This window comes from Salvelinus fontinalis, chromosome 16 (assembly GCF_029448725.1).
Source record: "Salvelinus fontinalis isolate EN_2023a chromosome 16, ASM2944872v1, whole genome shotgun sequence".
NCBI lineage: Eukaryota > Metazoa > Chordata > Actinopteri > Salmoniformes > Salmonidae > Salvelinus > Salvelinus fontinalis.
Window position 1 is genome coordinate 30928469 of NC_074680.1, and position 18423 is coordinate 30946891.

The following is an 18423-nucleotide window of genomic DNA, read 5'->3' on the forward strand; positions in this document are numbered from 1 at the left end:
AGAACAGAGCCATCAAATGAATACACTCCATTGTCCATGGTGCTGAAAACTCAGAAGTCCGCTATATACTGGTTAGGTTAGGCCTACATGTGGGAGTATTAAGTGTTTCCTTTCTAAACCCCATCACATATTTCCTATCTTTCCATAACAAGTTGAATTGAGATGAATTAAGTGTACTGCACCACTGAAACTGCCTAGCATGAGGATGATTTGTTCAATGCCAGAATCATGGCACAGGAAAACAAAATTAATCACTGATTCAGTGCATGTTGTAGTGCATAAATGTAAAGTTAGGGCACTCTGTCTGCCTGTTTCTGTGTCCCCTCCTCTCCTCTCATGTCCAGTCATAACTATCATCTCATCCATATTGTAACATCATTATTTATTCAGAGGGTGAGAGCATATGGTTTCTGTATGCATGCACCCTCCCACATTCACTTGTTTACTTTGGTATCATTCATAGAAGATAATGTTAATTACTTGAGTAACAGTAAAGAGTCCAGCCAACTAATGTATGAGAAAATAGATTTATTATTTAAATTAGAGCAATAACACTCATTAACATTCGTTAACTTATGATCAAATCAGTATAGTTATATGAAAACTTTGTTGTCAATTCCTGGTTTTACAACACACACAACAACTCTGTGACCACAGGATGGTGCAGTCTGGGAAAACACTTTAACTTCACAATCACATGCCCTATCATTCATTCATCTACTAACCAACCATTAATTGAAATCTACTGTGGCCAAAAATACTGTGTGTTATCAATACTGTGTTCTTCCATTCAAATAGCACTTTCTCTTCATCCTCGATTACTGCTCTTTGCTCCAATTTACTGTAATAAAACTGTTCAAATGTTAACATATTATAAAGATCGAAGATCATATATCTTGAATGAAGTTAATCTTGCAATATTAACATCTTGATCATCTTGCTGCGCCACCCTTGCTCTGAAAATGTATTTTTGTGGGAGAGCTGGAACTACACTGCTCAAAAAAATAAAGGGAACACTTAAACAACACAATGTAACTCCAAGTCAATCACACTTCTGTGAAATCAAACTGTCCACTTAGGAAGCAACACTGATTGACAATAAATTCCACATGCTGTTGTGCAAATGGAATAGACAAAAGGTGGAAATTATAGGCAATTAGCAAGACACCCCCCAAAACAGGAGTGATTCTGCAGGTGGGGACCACAGACCACTTCTCAGTTCCTATGCTTCCTGGCTGATGTTTTGGTCACTTTTAAATGCTGGCGGTGCTCTCACTCTAGTGGTAGCATGAGACGGAGTCTACAACCCACACAAGTGGCTCAGGTAGTGCAGTTCATCCAGAATGGCACATCAATGCGAACTGTGGTAAAAAGGTTTGCTGTGTCTGTCAGCGTAGTGTCCAGAGCATGCAGGTCGCTACCAGGAGACAGGCCAGTACAGCAGGAGACGTGGAGGAGGCCGTAGGAGGGCAACAACCCAGCAGCAGGACCGCTACCTCCGCCTTTGTGCAAGGAGGTGCACTGCCAGCGCCCTGCAAAATGACCTCCAGCAGGTCACAAATGTGCATGTGTCTGCTCAAACGGTCAGAAACAGACTCCATGAGGGTGGTATGAGGGCCCGACGTCCACAGGTGGGGGTTGTGCTTACAGCCTAACACCGTGCAGGACGTTTGGCATTTGCCAGAGAACACCAAGATTGGCAAATTCGCCACTGGCGCCCTGTGCTCTTCACAGATGAAAGCAGGTTCACACTGAGCACATGAGCACATGTGACAGACGTGACAGAGTCTGGAGACGCTGTGGAGAACGTTCTGCTGCCTGCAACATCCTCCAGCATGACCGGGTTGGCGATGGGTCAGTCATGGTGTGGGGTGGCATTTCTTTGTGGGGCCACACAGCCCTCCATGTGCTCGCCAGAGGTAGCCTGACTGCCATTAGGTACCGAGATGAGATCCTCAGACCCCTTGTGAGACCATATGCTGACACATGCACATTTGTGGCCTGCTGGAGGTCATTTTGCAGGGCTCTGGCAGTGCACCTCCTTGCACTAAGGCGGAGGTAGCGGTCCTGCTGCTGGGTTGTTGCCCTCCTACGGCCTCCTCTACGTCTCCTGATGTACTGGCCTGTCTCCTGGTAGCGCCTGCATGCTCTGGACACTACGCTGACAGACACAGCAAACCTTTTTGCCACAGTTCGCATTGATGTGCCATTCTGGATGAACTGCACTACCTGAGCCACTTGTGTGGGTTGTAGACTCCGTCTCATGCTACCACTAGAGTGAAAGCACCGCCAGCATTCAAAAGTGACCAAAACATCAGCCAGGAAGCATAGGAACTGAGAAGTGGTCTGTGATCACCACCTGCAGAATCACTCCTGTTTTTGGGGGTGTCTTGCTAATTGCCTATAATTTCCACCTTTTGTCTATTCCATTTGCACAACAGCATGTGCAATTTATTGTCAATCAGTGTTGCTTCCTAAGTGGACAGTTTGATTTCACAGAAGTATGATTGACTTGGAGTTACATTGTGTTGTTTAAGTGTTCCCTTTATTTTTTTGAGCAGTGTATATAAAAAAAAACTATTATTAGAGTAAAAGTCTAAAATTCCAGAAGTGTAAAAGAAAGCAGGATATACTAAAATAGGTTTTATATGACTGAGTCTGGTTTATTTTATTGGATTTAATAAAACCTGATTTGATTCATTTAGAAAAACTACACAGAGTAATGATTCCAGGCATTATCACTTGGACAGCCTCTTGGCCACGTCCTGATAGGCTAGTTCTATCTCTGCATCAGCCGCGCAGGTGTTGGTAAACTCATCTCGCCTGTAGGCATTTTGAATGTAACGCCATACACCCTGCAGCTCTGTAGGGATCTCATAGTTACGGTATCTCTTAGCGACCACCTGGAGACAGAACACACACCATGGAGAGAATCACAATCGCTTCTGATACAGTAACCATAACCATATAAACCTATAGGTGACTCTAGCCAAAAGGAGTGCCCTGTATGGGCAGAAGGTGTTATTTGAGGTCATAAGAGTTTAGGGCACAACACTAAATCCTGGAACAGACAGCCTGACACAAACAGATCTGAATAAAACACCAAAGGTAAAGAGATACTGTATCTTGATACAGTCCACTTCTGTAATTGGTTGATCATCACTTTCTGTCTGTAGTTGGATAATAACAATAGGAATAATACCTTGACGACATGTAATTTGGGCAGCAAGTTGCAGTCGGCCAGTGTTAATGTGTCTCCGTCTAGATACTTCCGTAACGACCCCCCTTCTGCCACATCTCTGCCATCCTGCAGCTCCTCTGGCAGCGGGGACAGAAGGAACTCATCCAGCTTGGCTAATGCCTTGTTGAGACTTTTCTCTAGAACTGCAGGATGCACACACATTACTACACACACACACAAACCCAGGCAACCCACCTAGATCAGTGAAGTGTGTGTGTGTATGTCTGTACCTGCGTTGTTCTCTGGCCTGATGTTTTTGATGTAGGCTGAAAACTTGGCGAAGATGTCGTTTCCTGACGTATTGGACTCCCGGTTCTTAGCTGCCAGTTTAGGGTACCTGAGGAACACCAGCGTTAACAAACACAATCTTATTTAGACTTTTTACAGTGTGTGTGCATGCACGTATGTGTGTATACCTGGGTGGAGCCAGCATGTCCTCTAGGTATTCTTCTATCTTATTGATGTCCGTCTTCACCTCTCCTTCGAAGGTCAGGAAGGGTGGGTGTGTGCCTGGAGCAAGGTTATGGAGGTCAGCCGGCTTTCTATAGGACAACACACACAGATGGGTTAGTGTATATCTGAGAGTGTTTGTGTATGTGCGGGCGTGTTTTACCTCTTCAGGTCGACTGTAGTGACGTTGAAGACGACTCCTTTTAGCCATAGGATCATGAAGAGACGCTGAGAGAACGGACAGTTACCTATACTCTCCCCATCACTCCCTGCCTGCACACGCACACGCACGCACGCACACACACACACACACACACACACACACACACACATACACTGCAGACATTAGTACACATACAGTTATTGAAATATTGCTTGAGCCAGTATCATACCCTTTTCAAGTTGCACAATTTGTGCATGGATCTCAAAACAATACGATATGACTACAGCTACCTGTAATCTTTAGGCTACTAAAATCACTGCCCTATACACTCAGGCCTTGTCAGACTGGCAACACACACACACACACACACACACACACACACACACACACACACACACACACACACACACACACACACACACACACACACACACACACACACACACACACACACACACACACACACACACACACACACACAATGGCGATGGCTGAAAGAGAATCCTGTAAGGGGACACCAGAAACACCATGAATAATATATCAACCTTCCATTACACACCTCACTGGACACACTGCCCTGGAGTAACTATCACATTATAACGACCCTACTGTACTAAGCTAACTACCCCTAGAACTACCTCATACATCAGCTAACTACACCTAGAACTACCTCATATACCAGCTAACTACCCCTAGAATTACCTCATATACCAGCTAACTACCCCTGGAATTACCTCATATACCAGCTAACTACCCCTAGAACTACCTCATATACCAGCTAACTACCCCTAGAACTACCTCATATACAGCTAACTACCCCTAGAACTACCTCATACATCAGCTAACTACACCTAGAACTACCTCATATATCAGCTAACTACCCCTAGAACTACCTCATATACAGCTAACTACACCTAGAACTACCTCATATACCAGCTAACTACCCCTAGAACTACCTCATATACAGCTAACTACCCCAAGAACTACCTCATATATCAGCTATTTACCCCCTAGAACTACCTCATATATCAGCTATCTACCCCCTAGAACTACCTCATATATCAGCTAACTACCCCTAGAACTACCTCATATACCAGCTAAATATCAACATATAGCTATCTTACTACTACACACACTGCCCGGTAACTAACCACTAAAAGGTCTACTACATATAGGCTACACCACAATATAACTACTCCTACTACAACTTCCCCTCAACTACACTAACTACCCCCAAACAGTCCATTACACACCTCAAAATTACAGGAGGCAAGTAACATGAACGCTAATGCAAATCCCTAGTTTATTTAGCATAACATACGCCCAAATCTACCTCATACTAACTACCCCACTATACCAACTACCATTACCTCATTAGACCTGCATATCAGGGAGCTAGGAATAAGTATAAATGAGTCTCATAAGAATGAGTCTGGCAACACTAGAGCCACAACATGACTGAACCATTTAACTAGTTAACCTCCTGCTTTCACTACTTAGAGGACCAGAAATAATTCAGTAGATCTGATCTGTCGGACAGAGAAAGAGAGAGGGGGCAGCAGAGAATAGGAGGAGAAAGGTATAGGGGAGACAGGGGACAGGGGACAGAGAAAACACTCGCAGGCGTGTTGGGTTACTCTGGCCCTGTGCCACGGGAAAACAACAACAACAACAAAACACACACACTACGCAGCAGATATTCATACAGCAGAAAGACATGATTCTCAAATACATACACACACACACACACAGACACACACACACCCCCCACCTTGACAAAAAGTTCAATATCAGGGTCCTTCTCCTCTTCAGCTGCAGACGTGTCAGTCATCTCCACTGCTCTAACAGGTGTGTGTTATCTTCTGCAATAGTGTGTATGTGTGTATTGTCCGTCTATGTTCTTAGCCTGGGTTCTGGCCCAGTCACGTTTGTCCTGTTGTACCCAGCAACTCCTTGCTGTGCTGCGCGCTTGTGTGTCAGAGCTTCTGTCCTGACCGTGTCTCTTGATGTATGTGTGTGTGTGTGTGTGTGTGTGTGTGTGTGTGTGTGTGTGTGTGTGTGTGTGTGTGTGTGTGTGTGTGTGTGTGTGTGTGTGTGTGTGTGTGTGTGTGTGTGCCCTGGTTGTTCTGATTTGTACTCTGAGTCCAGCTGTCTGAATGAGTGTGTCGGTCAAAAATAGTCAAGGGGGCGGGGGGTTGAGGTGTCAGTAAGAAGAGGGGGAGAGGAGGAAAGCAGTAGAGAGTGGAAAAGGAGAGGTGCTTTGCGATTGTAGTGTAGTATAGGGAAAAGGAGGACAGGTAGGTACGGATGGATCAGGTTCCCTCCCTTATCAACATAATTAGATCTGAAATGACCCCCTTTCCCCTATATACAGTACACTCCTAGAAAAAAAAGGGTTCCAAAAAGGTTCTGTGCCTGTCCCCCATAGGAGAATCCTTTTTGGTTCCAGGTAAAAAAAACTTTTTGGTTCCAGGTACAACTCTTTTGGGTTCCATGTAGAACCCTCAGTGGAAAGGGTTCTACATGGAACCCAAAAGGGTTCTACCTGGAACCAAAAGGGGTTGTTCAAAATGTTCTCCAATGGGGACAGCCGAAGAACACTTTTTGGTTCTAGATAGCACCTTTTTTCTGTAGTGCACTGCTTTTGTCCAGAGCCTTTTCCCCTGAGTTTAAAAGTGGTGCCCTAAAATAGGAATAGGGGAACATTTGGGACTCCCTCTTCGACTCAAATGCACCTGTGGTGTCGAGAACGGAGGGTGTGTGTGTGTGTATGTGTGAGTGTGTGTGTGTGGATGTGTTTTACTGCTGACCTTGTTATTTATTGAGGTGTGTTGTCATGTTAAATCCAATATAGATAACGTGTGAAGTGGACTTCAGAGCTCCATCAGATTGTAGGAGGATTATAAAACTATATAAACTATAGAAAACATCAAACAGATCATCAACTACCACGCTTCCTCAAGGCCTCACCTGTACTCACACCTTCCCTAATCAATAAATCAATCAAACTTCCTGGAAGGAAGAAACCTTGAGAGGAAGCAGGATGACCTTACCTGTGATATCCCTCCACAAACACACATCAAATAAACACACAGACACATACAGTAAATGCACTCACAGGGCGGATTCACATGCTACTGGAACCCTCAGTTGAGTCATTGGAGTGGGATGGAATTCCAGTCAGTTCATTTTAAATTTAGAATCTTGGCAACCCCCCCCCCCCCCCACACACACACACACAAACACAGTCTACACACCACACATACACATACGCACACACACACACACACATGTTCTGTTCTTCTATCCCTGTGGAGAGCTCAAATTAATTTCCATTCAAAATCCTATTTTCCATAACCCCTAACACTTACCATATTCCTAACCGTAACACGTAACCCTAACCCTAATTCTAATCCTAACCCTAATTGTAACCCAAATCCTAACCCTAACCCCTAAACTTAAAATAGCCTTTGTCCTCATGGGGATGTGGGAAATGTCCCCACGAGGGAGAATCTTCCTTGTTTTACTCTCCTTGTAGGGACATTTACTATCCTTGTGGGGACACACACATGAATGGGGTCTTAAACTCATACATCATTCACAGTACGTCGTACCCTAATATCATTACCATGTTGTCTTACCCTGACGAAGAGTGAGATCACTGGCCCATCTGCTACTGGCATTGGTTCCTCAGGAGGGTTCCCCTGCTCTGACAATGATGATGAAGTAGAAATAGATGATGAAGAAGATGACAAAGAGGATCGCTGGGAAGAGGCTTCATCTGTGTTCACCTTCGCCTGCAGAACCCTCCTCTCCAACTTCTTCTTGTCCTCCTTCTCCTCCTCCTCCTCCTTCTCCTCCTCACTCTCCAGCCTCTCCTCCTTCTCCTTCTCCTCCTCACTCTCCAGCCTCTCCTCCTCCTTCTCCTCCTCACTCTCCAGCCTCTCCTCCTCCACCTCCTCCTCCTCACTCTCTTTCTTTTTCTCCCTTTCTCCCTCGTCTTCTGATGAGCTGGAGGACCTGAAGGAGCTGCTCTTGCTCTCCCGTCGGGGCAGTGGAACCGCAGGTGCCTCTCTCAGGCTCCCGGTGTTCTCGTACTCCACAGTTAGACCGTCTCCGTCTCCGTTACTGGATGCCCGGGGTGCTTCCACATCACAGTAAACAGAATCATTCACCACGTCACTGGGTGTCTCATAGATACTGCTGGTCTGGGTCTGGTTCTGGTGGGTATCCTCCGTTGGGCTGTCTGAGTCTCTCTCTAGGGGAGTCTCGTAAATGTTCTCACTCTGCTGCTCCATGTTCATGTTCTCACCGCGATGCAACAGGTGCTTCTGACAAGGAGGAGAGGGAGGGAGGGAGGGAGGTTGATGAGATTGTAAATGACCTGGGGGCCGTGTGTGCACATGAGCGGTCTGTCCCCACCAACACTTATTGCTGTGATTATCCGGGGACTTTGAACCTGGAGGACGAGTTCACTCAAGGAGGGGAGAGGAGAATAGAGCAGAGGGCCTCCCGGGTGGCGCATCGCGCTCCAGCGACTCCTGTGGCGGGCCGGGCGCAGTGCGCGCCAACCAAGGGGGGCCAGGTACACGGTGTTACCTCCGACACATTGGTGCGGCTGGCTTCCGGGTTGGAGGCGCGCTGTGTTAAGAAGCAGTACGGCTGGTTGGGTTGTGCTTCGGAGGACGCATGGCTTTCGACCTTCGTCTCTCCCGTGCCCGTACGGGAGTTGTAGCGATGAGACAAGGTAGTAGTTAGTAGCGATTGGATACCACGAAAATTGGGGAGAAAATGGGATAAATTTAAAAAAAGAAAAAAAGAAAAGAAAAAGAGAATAGAGCAGAGGAGAGGAGAGGAGAGGAGAGGAGAGGAGAGGAGAGGAGAGGAGAACATGATTGCCATCATTTTCAGATATAAATTAGCTGGACTCCTGGACCTAGATTCCCCAGACATAAAAATAAATTGGGAATCTCCAATAGGCTGCAGAAAGGGGAGAGGAGAGCCGTAGATTAGCCCTCGGTCCACTGGGCCAATCAGGAAGCGTCTGTTGTGGGTGTGACGCGTCTGTCGACGTATCCTATATTACGATTGGTTTACCAAGCTGCTTGTTAAATGGAGCGCCTCTATTTTGAGGAAGTTTTAGGACATCGTCAAGATATTGAAATGACAACAGCTATTGTAGATAGCTAAGGATGTGAAAGCGGATCGATTTAAAACCAAATGAGAAAGCTGTGGAATTGTTGACAAATAAAAAAGGTGTGTATGACAATCTTGCGCAATCCTTGAGCCAGCTGGCTAGCTAGTAAACATCCAACGTTAGCTACCTGGCAGAGGTAGTAAATTAGCTACCAAACTTTTAGTTTGGAAAATAGTCGTCAGTTGTAGCTATATTTCTCTGTAGCTAGTAGGGAGCTATAACTGTCATTAAAATCACTAGCTAGCTACATAATGTGCTGTGGTGGTGGTAGCAGTGCATTGGTGGTAGCAGTAGTAGTGGTGGAGGTGGTGGTGGTAGTTGTCAATATAATGTAAGGGAAAGCCCCCCTGAAATGGACAAAAATGAATGGGAACATATTGGCACCGTACGAAACATATACACGATGTCCAATACCATTCAAATGGACGGCATTTAATTCAAAGCTTATGGCAAATGTCATATGGCAAATTCCAAGTGTCACACAGCAAAAATCCAATAGATGGCGAGCGCGCTCCACAGTAAATTTTCATATTGCAAATACACATCAAGTCAAGACCCAATGGTCAAATATTTTACATTTGAAAAAAAAAAACTAAAAAAAACTTATCACCCCCTTAACTTCTTATGGCTGCAGGGGCAGTATTGAGTAGCTTGGATGAAAGGTGCACAGAGGTGCCCAAATTAAACGGCCTGCTTCTCAGTCCAAGTTGCTAATATATGCATATTACTATTCATATTGGATAGAAAACACTCTGACGTTTCTAAAACGGTTTGAATCATGTCTGTGAGTATAACAGAACTCATATGGCAGGCAAAAACCTGAGAAGTTCCACTTTCTGTTTGAATTGTTTCTGAGTTGGCAGATTTTCAACCAAGCTCTCAATGAAATTACAGCGAGATATGGATGAGTTTTCTTCCTACGGCTTCCACTAGATGTCAACAGTCAACAGAACTTTGTCTGATGACTCTAATGGGAAGGGGGGCCGAAGGAGACAGGAATGAGTAATCACTGCCATGAGCTGATCACGCATTCACCATGCGCCTTCACATGAGGAGGACATCCGTTCCACCGCTCTTCTGAAGTCAATCTAATTCTCCGGTTGGAACGTTATTCAAGATGTATGTTAACAACATTCTAAAGATTGATTCAGTACATCGTTTGACATGTTTCTACTGACTGTTACAGAACTTTTGGACATTTCGTCACGTTATAGTGGACGCGCTTTGTGACTTTGGAATTGTTTACCAAACGCGCTAACCAAAGTAGCTAATTGGACATAAGTAACGGACATTATCGAACAAATCAAGCATTTATTGTGGACCTGGGATTCCTAGGACTGCATTCTGATGAAGTTCATCAAAGGTAAGGAAACATTTATCATGTATTTTCTGGTTTCTGTTGACTCCAAAATGGCGGCTAATTTTATTATATATATATATATATATATATTTTTTTTAATTTTATCACATTTTCTCCCCAATTTTCGTGGTATCCAATCGCTAGTAATTACTACCTTGTCTCACCGCTACAACTCCCGTACGGGCTCGGGAGAGACGAAGGTCGAAAGCCATGCGTCCTCCGAAGCACAACCCAACCAGCCGTACTGCTTCTTAACACAGCGCGCCTCCAACCCGGAAGCCAGCCGCACCAATGTGTCGGAGGAAACACCGTGTACCTGGCCCCCTTGGTTGGCGCGCACTGCGCCCGGCCCGCCACAGGAGTCGCTGGAGCGCGATGAGACAAAGATATCCCTACCGGCCAAACCCTCCCTACCCCGGACGACGCTATGCCAATTGTGCGTCGCCCCACGGACCTCCCGGTCGCGGCCGGCTGCGACAGAGCCTGGGCGCGAACCCAGAGACTCTGGTGGCGCAGTTAGCACTGCGATTCAGTGCCCTAGACCACTGCGCCACCCGGGAGGCCCTTTATTATATTTCTGAGCGCCGTCTCAGATTATTGCCTGGGTTGCTTTTTCCGTAATTTTTTTTTTTAAATCTGACACAGCGGTTGCATTAAGGAGAGGTATATCTATAATTCCATGTGTATAACTTGTATTATCATCTACATTTATGATGAGTATTTCTGTTGAAACGATGTGGCTATGCAAAATCACTTGATGTTTTTGGAACTAGTGAATGTAACGTGCCAATGTAAACTCCGATTTTTTTATATAAATATGAACTTTATCAAACAAAACATGCATGTATTGTGTAACATGAAGTCCTATGAGTGTCATATGATAAAGATAATCAAAGGTTAGTGATTAATATTATCTCTATTCTGGTTTTTGTGAAGCTATCTTTCGCTGGAAAAATGGCTGTGCTTATTGTGGTTTGGTGGTGACCAAACATAATCGTTTGTAGTGCTTTCGCTGAAAAGCATATTTGAAATCGGACACTTAGGTGGGATTAACAACAAGATTACCTTTAAAATGATATAAGACACATGTATTTTTGAGGAATTTTAATTATGAGATTTCTGTTGTTTGAATTTGGGGCCCTGCACTTCGACTGGCTGTTGTCATATCGATCCCGGTAGCGGGATGCAGCCATAAGAAGTTTTAAGAACTGACTGATTTACAGAGGGTTGAATGAGTGTGTGATTTCAGAAAATCCCAGAAAATCCCAGAAATCTCGCAGAGCTCCAAAACCCACCTTAAAACTTCTTATGGCTGCAGGGGGCGTATTGAGTAGCCAGATTATATGTGCCCATTTCAAACGGCGTCGTACTCAATTCTTGCTCGTACAATATGCATATTATTATTACAATTGGATAGAAAACACTCTCTAGTTTCTAAAAACGTTTGAATTATTTCTCTTAGTGAAACAGAAATCCTTCTGCAGCACTTTTCCTGACCAGGAAGTGAAATGTCAGAAATCTATGCTCTGTTCAACCTCATGCCTATACATGGGCGTGTGACGTAGGAGTCTACAAACACTTCCTACGCCTTCCCCTGGTTGTCAAGATGCGGTGAGAGAAGAAATTTCGTGTCTATCTTGGTCAGAGGTGGAATAAAAGGTCTTTGTTTGATGTGACCGTCCAGTTCCTGTTTCTGGAGCGCGCGAAAGAGGACACGGAAATGGCTTCTGTTTAGCTGTTGTTATGAAAGACGAACATCTCCGTCTTAGATTTGATTTGATACATGTCACCATATCATCGTAACGTATGTTTTTTCAATATAGTTTAATCAGATTATTGAAACTTTTTCGGGAGTTTTGCCGTGTTCCGTTTTCTAACCTTGTTGACTTTGGAGTAATCCGTGTCACTTGGCAAGTGCCCATGCTATATGAAGAGGGATATTTGCCGTTCCAGATCAAAACAACGACTATTCTGGACAAAGGACACCTTATCCAACATTCTGACGGAAGATCACCAAAAGTAAGAAACATTTTATGATGCTATTTCTAATATCTGTCGTGCATGTTGACTGGTCGTGGGCACCCAAGTTTTTCTTGCTATTGCTGCTATGCTAATATCACGCTACATTTTGTTTGCGCTGTAAAACATTTAATAAATCGGAAATATTGTCTAGAATCACAAGATGCCTGTCTTTCAATTGCTGTACACTATGTATTTTTCAGAAATGTTTTATGATGAGTAATTAGGTATTTGACGTTGGTGTCTGTAAATATTATGGCTGCTTTCGGTGCAATTTCTGATTGTAGCTGAAATGTAAACTATGAATTATACCTGAAATATGCACATTTTTTGAAAAAAACATATGCTATACAATAAATATGTTATCAGATTGTCATCTGATGAGGTTGTTTCTTGGTTAGTGGCTATTTTTATCTTTATTTGGCCGAATTTGTGATAGCTACTGATGGAGTAAAAAACTGATGGAGTAAGAAAAGTGGTGTCTTTTGCTAACGTGGTTAGCTAATAGATTTACATATTGTGTCTTCCCTGTAAAACATTTTAAAAATCGGACATGTTGGCTTGATTCACAAGATGTGCACCTTTCATCTGGTGTCTTGGACTTGTTAATGTGTGAAAGTTAAATATTTAAAAAAATATATCTTTTGAATTTCGCACCCTGCACTTTGAGCTGGATGTTGTCATAAGTGTACCGGTGTCGGGCTGCACCCCTAACAGGTTAACGATTCATCTGAACACGCCACAAATGGATCTGTAACTTGTTTGGGAAAAAAACACATTTCTTTGACCATCACCAATTGTACATTGTACGATTTCTCGTAAATTACAATAGATAAATGGCTGGCTCTGTTTTTCCTGACACCGTAGGTTCATGCACTTTGACGTGAAGTGGTCAAATTAGTGCTTTATATTAGTTTTTGACCTTTAATCCCAGAAAATGGCCTTAACTCAAAAAGCGTTGAGGCCTCGATGCCATCTTGTTTCTGGGCTAACAGCCCATTAGTCCAAACCTGAGCTCACCAAGTTTTGTCTTTTGTCTTCGAAGATTCCATTCACCATCTGGTGGGACAGCGGAAAAACGTTGGTGAATTTGACAAACATTCGCGTACGTCTAGTAAGGGACCGTACATTTGCAATATGGAGATTTTCATTGATCATACAGCAAATGCCGAAAAGGGCCCTTCAGGTATGTAATGACTCAGGAGGCTGGCTAGCTACTAATTTCCTGATTTTCTAGTTAGCTCCATTAGCTTAGCAGTTGTCATTTGATTTCCATTTTAAACCCTAGCCTGCAGGCTTTGCATATGGGCTGTGAAATTCACTGGGACTTGTTTGACAATAACCACAGGTGTGTGTGTGTGTGTTTGTATGTGTGTGTCACAGTGTGTGTGTGTCCTGTGAGCCCTGCCAGATCACACCAGTGGTAAAAATCAAATCAAATCGAATTTTATTTGTCACATACACATGGTTAGCAGATGTTAATGCGAGTGTAGCGAAATGCTTGTGCTTCTAGTTCCGACAATGCAGTAATAACCAACAAGTAATTTAACCTAACAATTCCACAACTACTACCTAATACACACAAGTGTAAAGGGATAAAGAATATGTACATAAAGATATATGAATGAGTGATGGTACAGAACGGCATAGGCAAGATGCAGTAGATGGTATAGTGTACAGTCTATACATATGAGATGAGTAATGTAGGGTATGTAAACATAAAGTGGCATAGTTTAAAGTGGCTAGTGATACACGTATTACATAAAGATGGCAAGATGCAGTAGATGATATAGAGTACAGTAAATACATATACATATGAGATGAGTAATGTAGGATATGTAAACATTATATTAAGTGGCATTGTTTAAAGTGGCTAGTGATAAATTTTTACATAATTTCCATCAATTCCCATTATTAAAGTGGCTGGAGTTGAGTCAGTATGTTGGCAGCGGCCACTAAATGTTAGTGGTGGCTGTTTAACAGTCTGATGGCCTTGAGATAGAAGCTGTTTTTCAGTCTCTCGGTCCCCGCTTTGATGCACCTGTACTGACCTTGCCTTCTGGATGATAGCGGGGTGAACAGGCAGTGGCTCGGGTGGTTGTTGTCCTTGATGATCTTTATGGCCTTCCTGTGACATCGGGTGGTGTAGGTGTCCTGGAGGGCAGGTAGTTTTGCCAACAAATACTTCTTTCCCTCATTAAAATGCAAATAAATGTATAACATTTGTGACATGTGTTTTTCTGGATTTTGTTGTTGTTATTCTGTCTCTCACTGTTCAAATAAACCTACCATTAAAATTATAGACTGATCATTTCTTTGTCAGTGGGCAAACGTACAAAATCCTCAGAAAACGGACCAGAAAACACCACCCACATAGGACAGGCTCTTATAGAGGTGTGTGTCTAACACATTGGGCTTGTTTGAGTGGTAAGGCTGAAGCAATCGACTGCAGACAAGTCGGGGAAGGTGCATCTGCGACAGCCTAAAATCAGACACTGATGTAGTTTTCCAACAGCAAGGCTCAGTGCAACATGGCACATACACTTGCTTTTCTTTGGAATAAACTCCCACATATCACACACTCACAAACTGGAAATATATGTGTGTACATTGTAATATCAATTGGTGAGAGAGAGAGAGACTCAAATATCACATTAATTTGTACATATCCACACTGTATACAATCACGTCAAAGTTTGTTTCAGTCACGTCTTTGGTTACGTTCGCTTGGGTCAAACAAAAACACTAATGATTGGTTGACAATAGAGCCTTCCACAATGCAGCGTGATGCTGCAGGGTGAAATTGGGGAAGAGAAACTTCAGAAACTTGCAGTCGACTCACGTAATGACGTTTGATCACATGGTTATTGTAAAGCTCAGGCAGTTGTAATGTGGCGCAAGTCTGACAATGGTTGCCTGCAAGGAGACACGTGCCGTCATCATTGCTTTGCACAAAAAGGGCATCACAGGCAAGGATATTGCTGCCAGTAAGATTGCACCTAAATCAACCATTTATCGGATCATCAAGAACTTCAAGGAGAGCGGTTCAATTGTTGTGAAGAAGACTTCAGGGCGCCCAAGAAAGTCCAGCAAGCGCTTAAGTTGATTCAGATGTGGGATCGGGGCACCACCAGTACAGAGCTTGCTCAGGAATGGCAGCAGGCAGGTGTGAGTGCATCTGCACGCACAGTGAGGCGAAGACTTTTGGAGGATGGATGGCCTGGTGTCATGAAGGGCAGCAAAGAAGCCACTTCTCTCCAGGAAAAACATCAGGGACAGACTGATATTCTGCAAAAGGTACAGGGATTGGACTGCTGAGGACTGGGGTAAAGTCATTTTCTCTGATGAATCCCCTTTCCGATTGTTTGGGACATCCGGAAAAAAGCTTGTCCGGAGAAGACAAGGTGAGCGCTACCATCAGTCCTGTGTCATGCCAACAGTAAAGCATCATGAGACCATTCATGTGTGGGGTTGCTTCTCAGTGGGCTCACTCACAATTTTGCCAAAGAACACAGCCATGAATAAAGAATGGTACCAACACATCCTCCGAGAGCAACTTCTCCCAACCATCCAGGAACAGTTTGGTGACGAACAATGCCTTTTCCAGCATGATGGAGCACTTTGCCATAATCCAAAAGTGATAACTAAGTGTCTCAGGGAACAAAACATCGATATTTTGGGTCCATGGCCAGGAAGCTCACCAGACCTTAATCCCATTGAGAACTTGTGGTCAATCCTCAAGAGGCGGGTGGACAAACAAAAACCCACAAATTCTGACAAACTCCAAGCATTGATTATGCAAGAATGGGCTGCCATCAGTCAGGATGTGGCCCAGAAGTTAATTGACAGCATGCCAGGGTGGATTGCAGAGGTCTTGAAAAAGAAGTGTCACCACTGCAAATATTGACTCTTTGCATCAACTTCATGTAATTGTCAATAAAAGGCTTTGACACTTATGAAATGCTTGTAATTATACTTCAGTATTCCATAGTAACATCTGACAAAAATATTTAAAGACACTGAAGTTGCAAACTTTGTGGAAATTAATATTTGTCATTCTCAAAACTTTTGGCCACGACTGTACAACCCTTCTCTCTCTCCCTCTCCCTCTCTTCTCTCTCTCCCTCTCTTCCTCTCCCCTCTCCCCTCTCTCTCTCCCTCTCTCTCCCTCTCTCTTCCTCTCTCCATTCCTCTCCCCCCTCTCTCTCTCTCTGTCTCTCTCTGTCTCTCTCTCTCTGTCTCTCTCAGGTCTGTTCAAGTTGTGGAGGCCACGGCGTCAGTCTGCCTCTCATCCCTTCCAACACATCTCGATACAGGACGATGATGTTGATGATGCTGACTATACTGACCAACCACAGATCATAACAACAAGCCAAAGCTTACCACCATGCTCCAAACAACCAATCAGAACTCAAACGGGAATAAATAGGGAATAGTGTCATTTCAGACACAGCCATACTAGTTTTACAAGAGTTACAGAGCGGTAGTCAGATTTCAGATTTACACACTCCTCATTCTCTGTGGTACAATACTTACAGTATGGAGTATTCAAATAAATATGTACACTATAAATAAACATATTGTCACGTTCCTGACCTATTTATGTTAGTTTGTTATGTGTGTTAGTTGGTCAGGACGTGAGGTTGGGTGGGCATTCTATGTTTTCTGTTTCTGTGTTGGTTTTGGGTTGCCTGGTATGGCTCTTAATTAGAGGCAGGTGTTTGGCGTTCCTCTAATTAAGAGTCATATTTAGGTAGGCGTTGTCACAGTGTTCGTTGTGGGTGATTGTCTTCCGTGTCTGTGTAATTGTTTGCACCATACGGGACTGTTACGGTTTGTTCGGTTTGTGTAGTCTAATTGTCCTATTCGTGCGTTCTTCTTGTTTTTATGTAAGTTCGTCGTATAGGTCTGTCTACACCGTTTTGTTGTTTTGTTAGTTTATACAAGTTCGTGTCTATGTTAAACGTTTGTAGCCTGTGTGTGCACATCGTTTATTTAGCTTCACGATCGTTTTCTTGTTTTGTTAAATAAATATGTGTTCAAACTTCGCTGCGCCTTGGTTCCCTCAATACTCCTCCTCTTCCGAAGATGAAGAGGAGGAGGACCGCCGTTACACATATTGAACCATAAATAGATAAAACTAAAGAAATAAGACACTAAAGAGAACAGTCAATTAGTATAAACAGACTGGGGTTACTTGAATTTGTCTGTATACAGAGAAACCATCTAATATGATATAACACGTGTTTATATATTTGAACAAATGCTCTGTTAATTGTTTTGCAAGACTATCCTAAAAAGAAGAATACATGTTTGTTAGGAGAGCTTCTGTTAAAGGGATGTAAATTTGTATTTTGAAGGGTTTATTTCATAAAGAGTACCGCTATATTGCAGAAGTAGCAGTAGTAATTGTTTGAACAGCAGTGATGAGTTTTGTTAGCTACTTTGTAGACTGCTGAGCCAGGGAGTGGAGTCAGAAACAGGACTGAAGCTATGTTTCTGCTGTTTGTTGGTCAGTTCATTTGATTATATTTAGAAGTGTGTGTGTGTGTGTGTGCTGAGATAAGTTATAGCTTTGGTACTGTATGGTTTCCTGTAGTGTTAAAAGGAGACAAACGAGCTGTACTGTTCAATTCAGGTCCTTTATCTGAAAAGCATAGTAACCATAGTACTACTACTATAGCATAGTAACCATAGTACTATGATTAATATGCTGTAACTATGCTGTTATTATGGTTAATGTACAGTAACTCTACTGTTACTATGTCAACCGCCCGCCTCCAGGTAGCTACTGAACTGGTCCGCAGGGTGTTTCTGCTCATATTGTCATTGACTGACATATGAAAGTAAACCTAAATGTTGTGTCCACATTGTATCATTATTTTACAAAGCATCTATGCTTAATCATTACACTGGATATAATGACACGTGTGTGTGTGTGTGTGTGTGTGTGTGTGTGTGTGTGTGTGTGTGTGTGTGAAAAAGAAGGGGAA

General features: G+C 43.4%; 1 protein-coding gene and 1 long non-coding RNA gene across 3 annotated transcripts; one reads left to right on the forward strand and one right to left on the reverse strand.

Moving 5' to 3' along the window:
- Nucleotides 1–2399: 2399 nt before the first annotated feature.
- Nucleotides 2400–8241, reverse strand: clic5a (chloride intracellular channel 5a). 2 transcript variants are annotated; one of them, XM_055865089.1, is made up of 6 exons: nt 7496–8241; nt 3855–3964; nt 3658–3783; nt 3472–3578; nt 3203–3384; nt 2400–2903 (listed from the first exon to the last, which is right to left on the reverse strand). In XM_055865089.1, the coding sequence occupies exons 1-6, from the start codon at nt 8156–8158 to the stop codon at nt 2739–2741; spliced, it is 1353 nt and encodes a 450-aa protein (XP_055721064.1). In that variant the 5' UTR covers nt 8159–8241; the 3' UTR covers nt 2400–2738. The 2 variants fall into 2 exon arrangements, with proteins under 2 accessions (XP_055721064.1, XP_055721065.1); XM_055865090.1 differs by lacking the exon at nt 7496–8241 and adding an exon at nt 5626–7035 and having other exon boundaries at nt 2402–2903.
- A 575-nt stretch (nt 8242–8816) lies between these two features.
- Nucleotides 8817–18391, forward strand: LOC129813004 (uncharacterized). The gene is made up of 2 exons (XR_008753097.1): nt 8817–9110; nt 16679–18391. It is a non-coding gene; the product is annotated as an uncharacterized LOC129813004 (long non-coding RNA).
- The last annotated feature ends 32 nt before the right edge of the window (nt 18392–18423 follow it).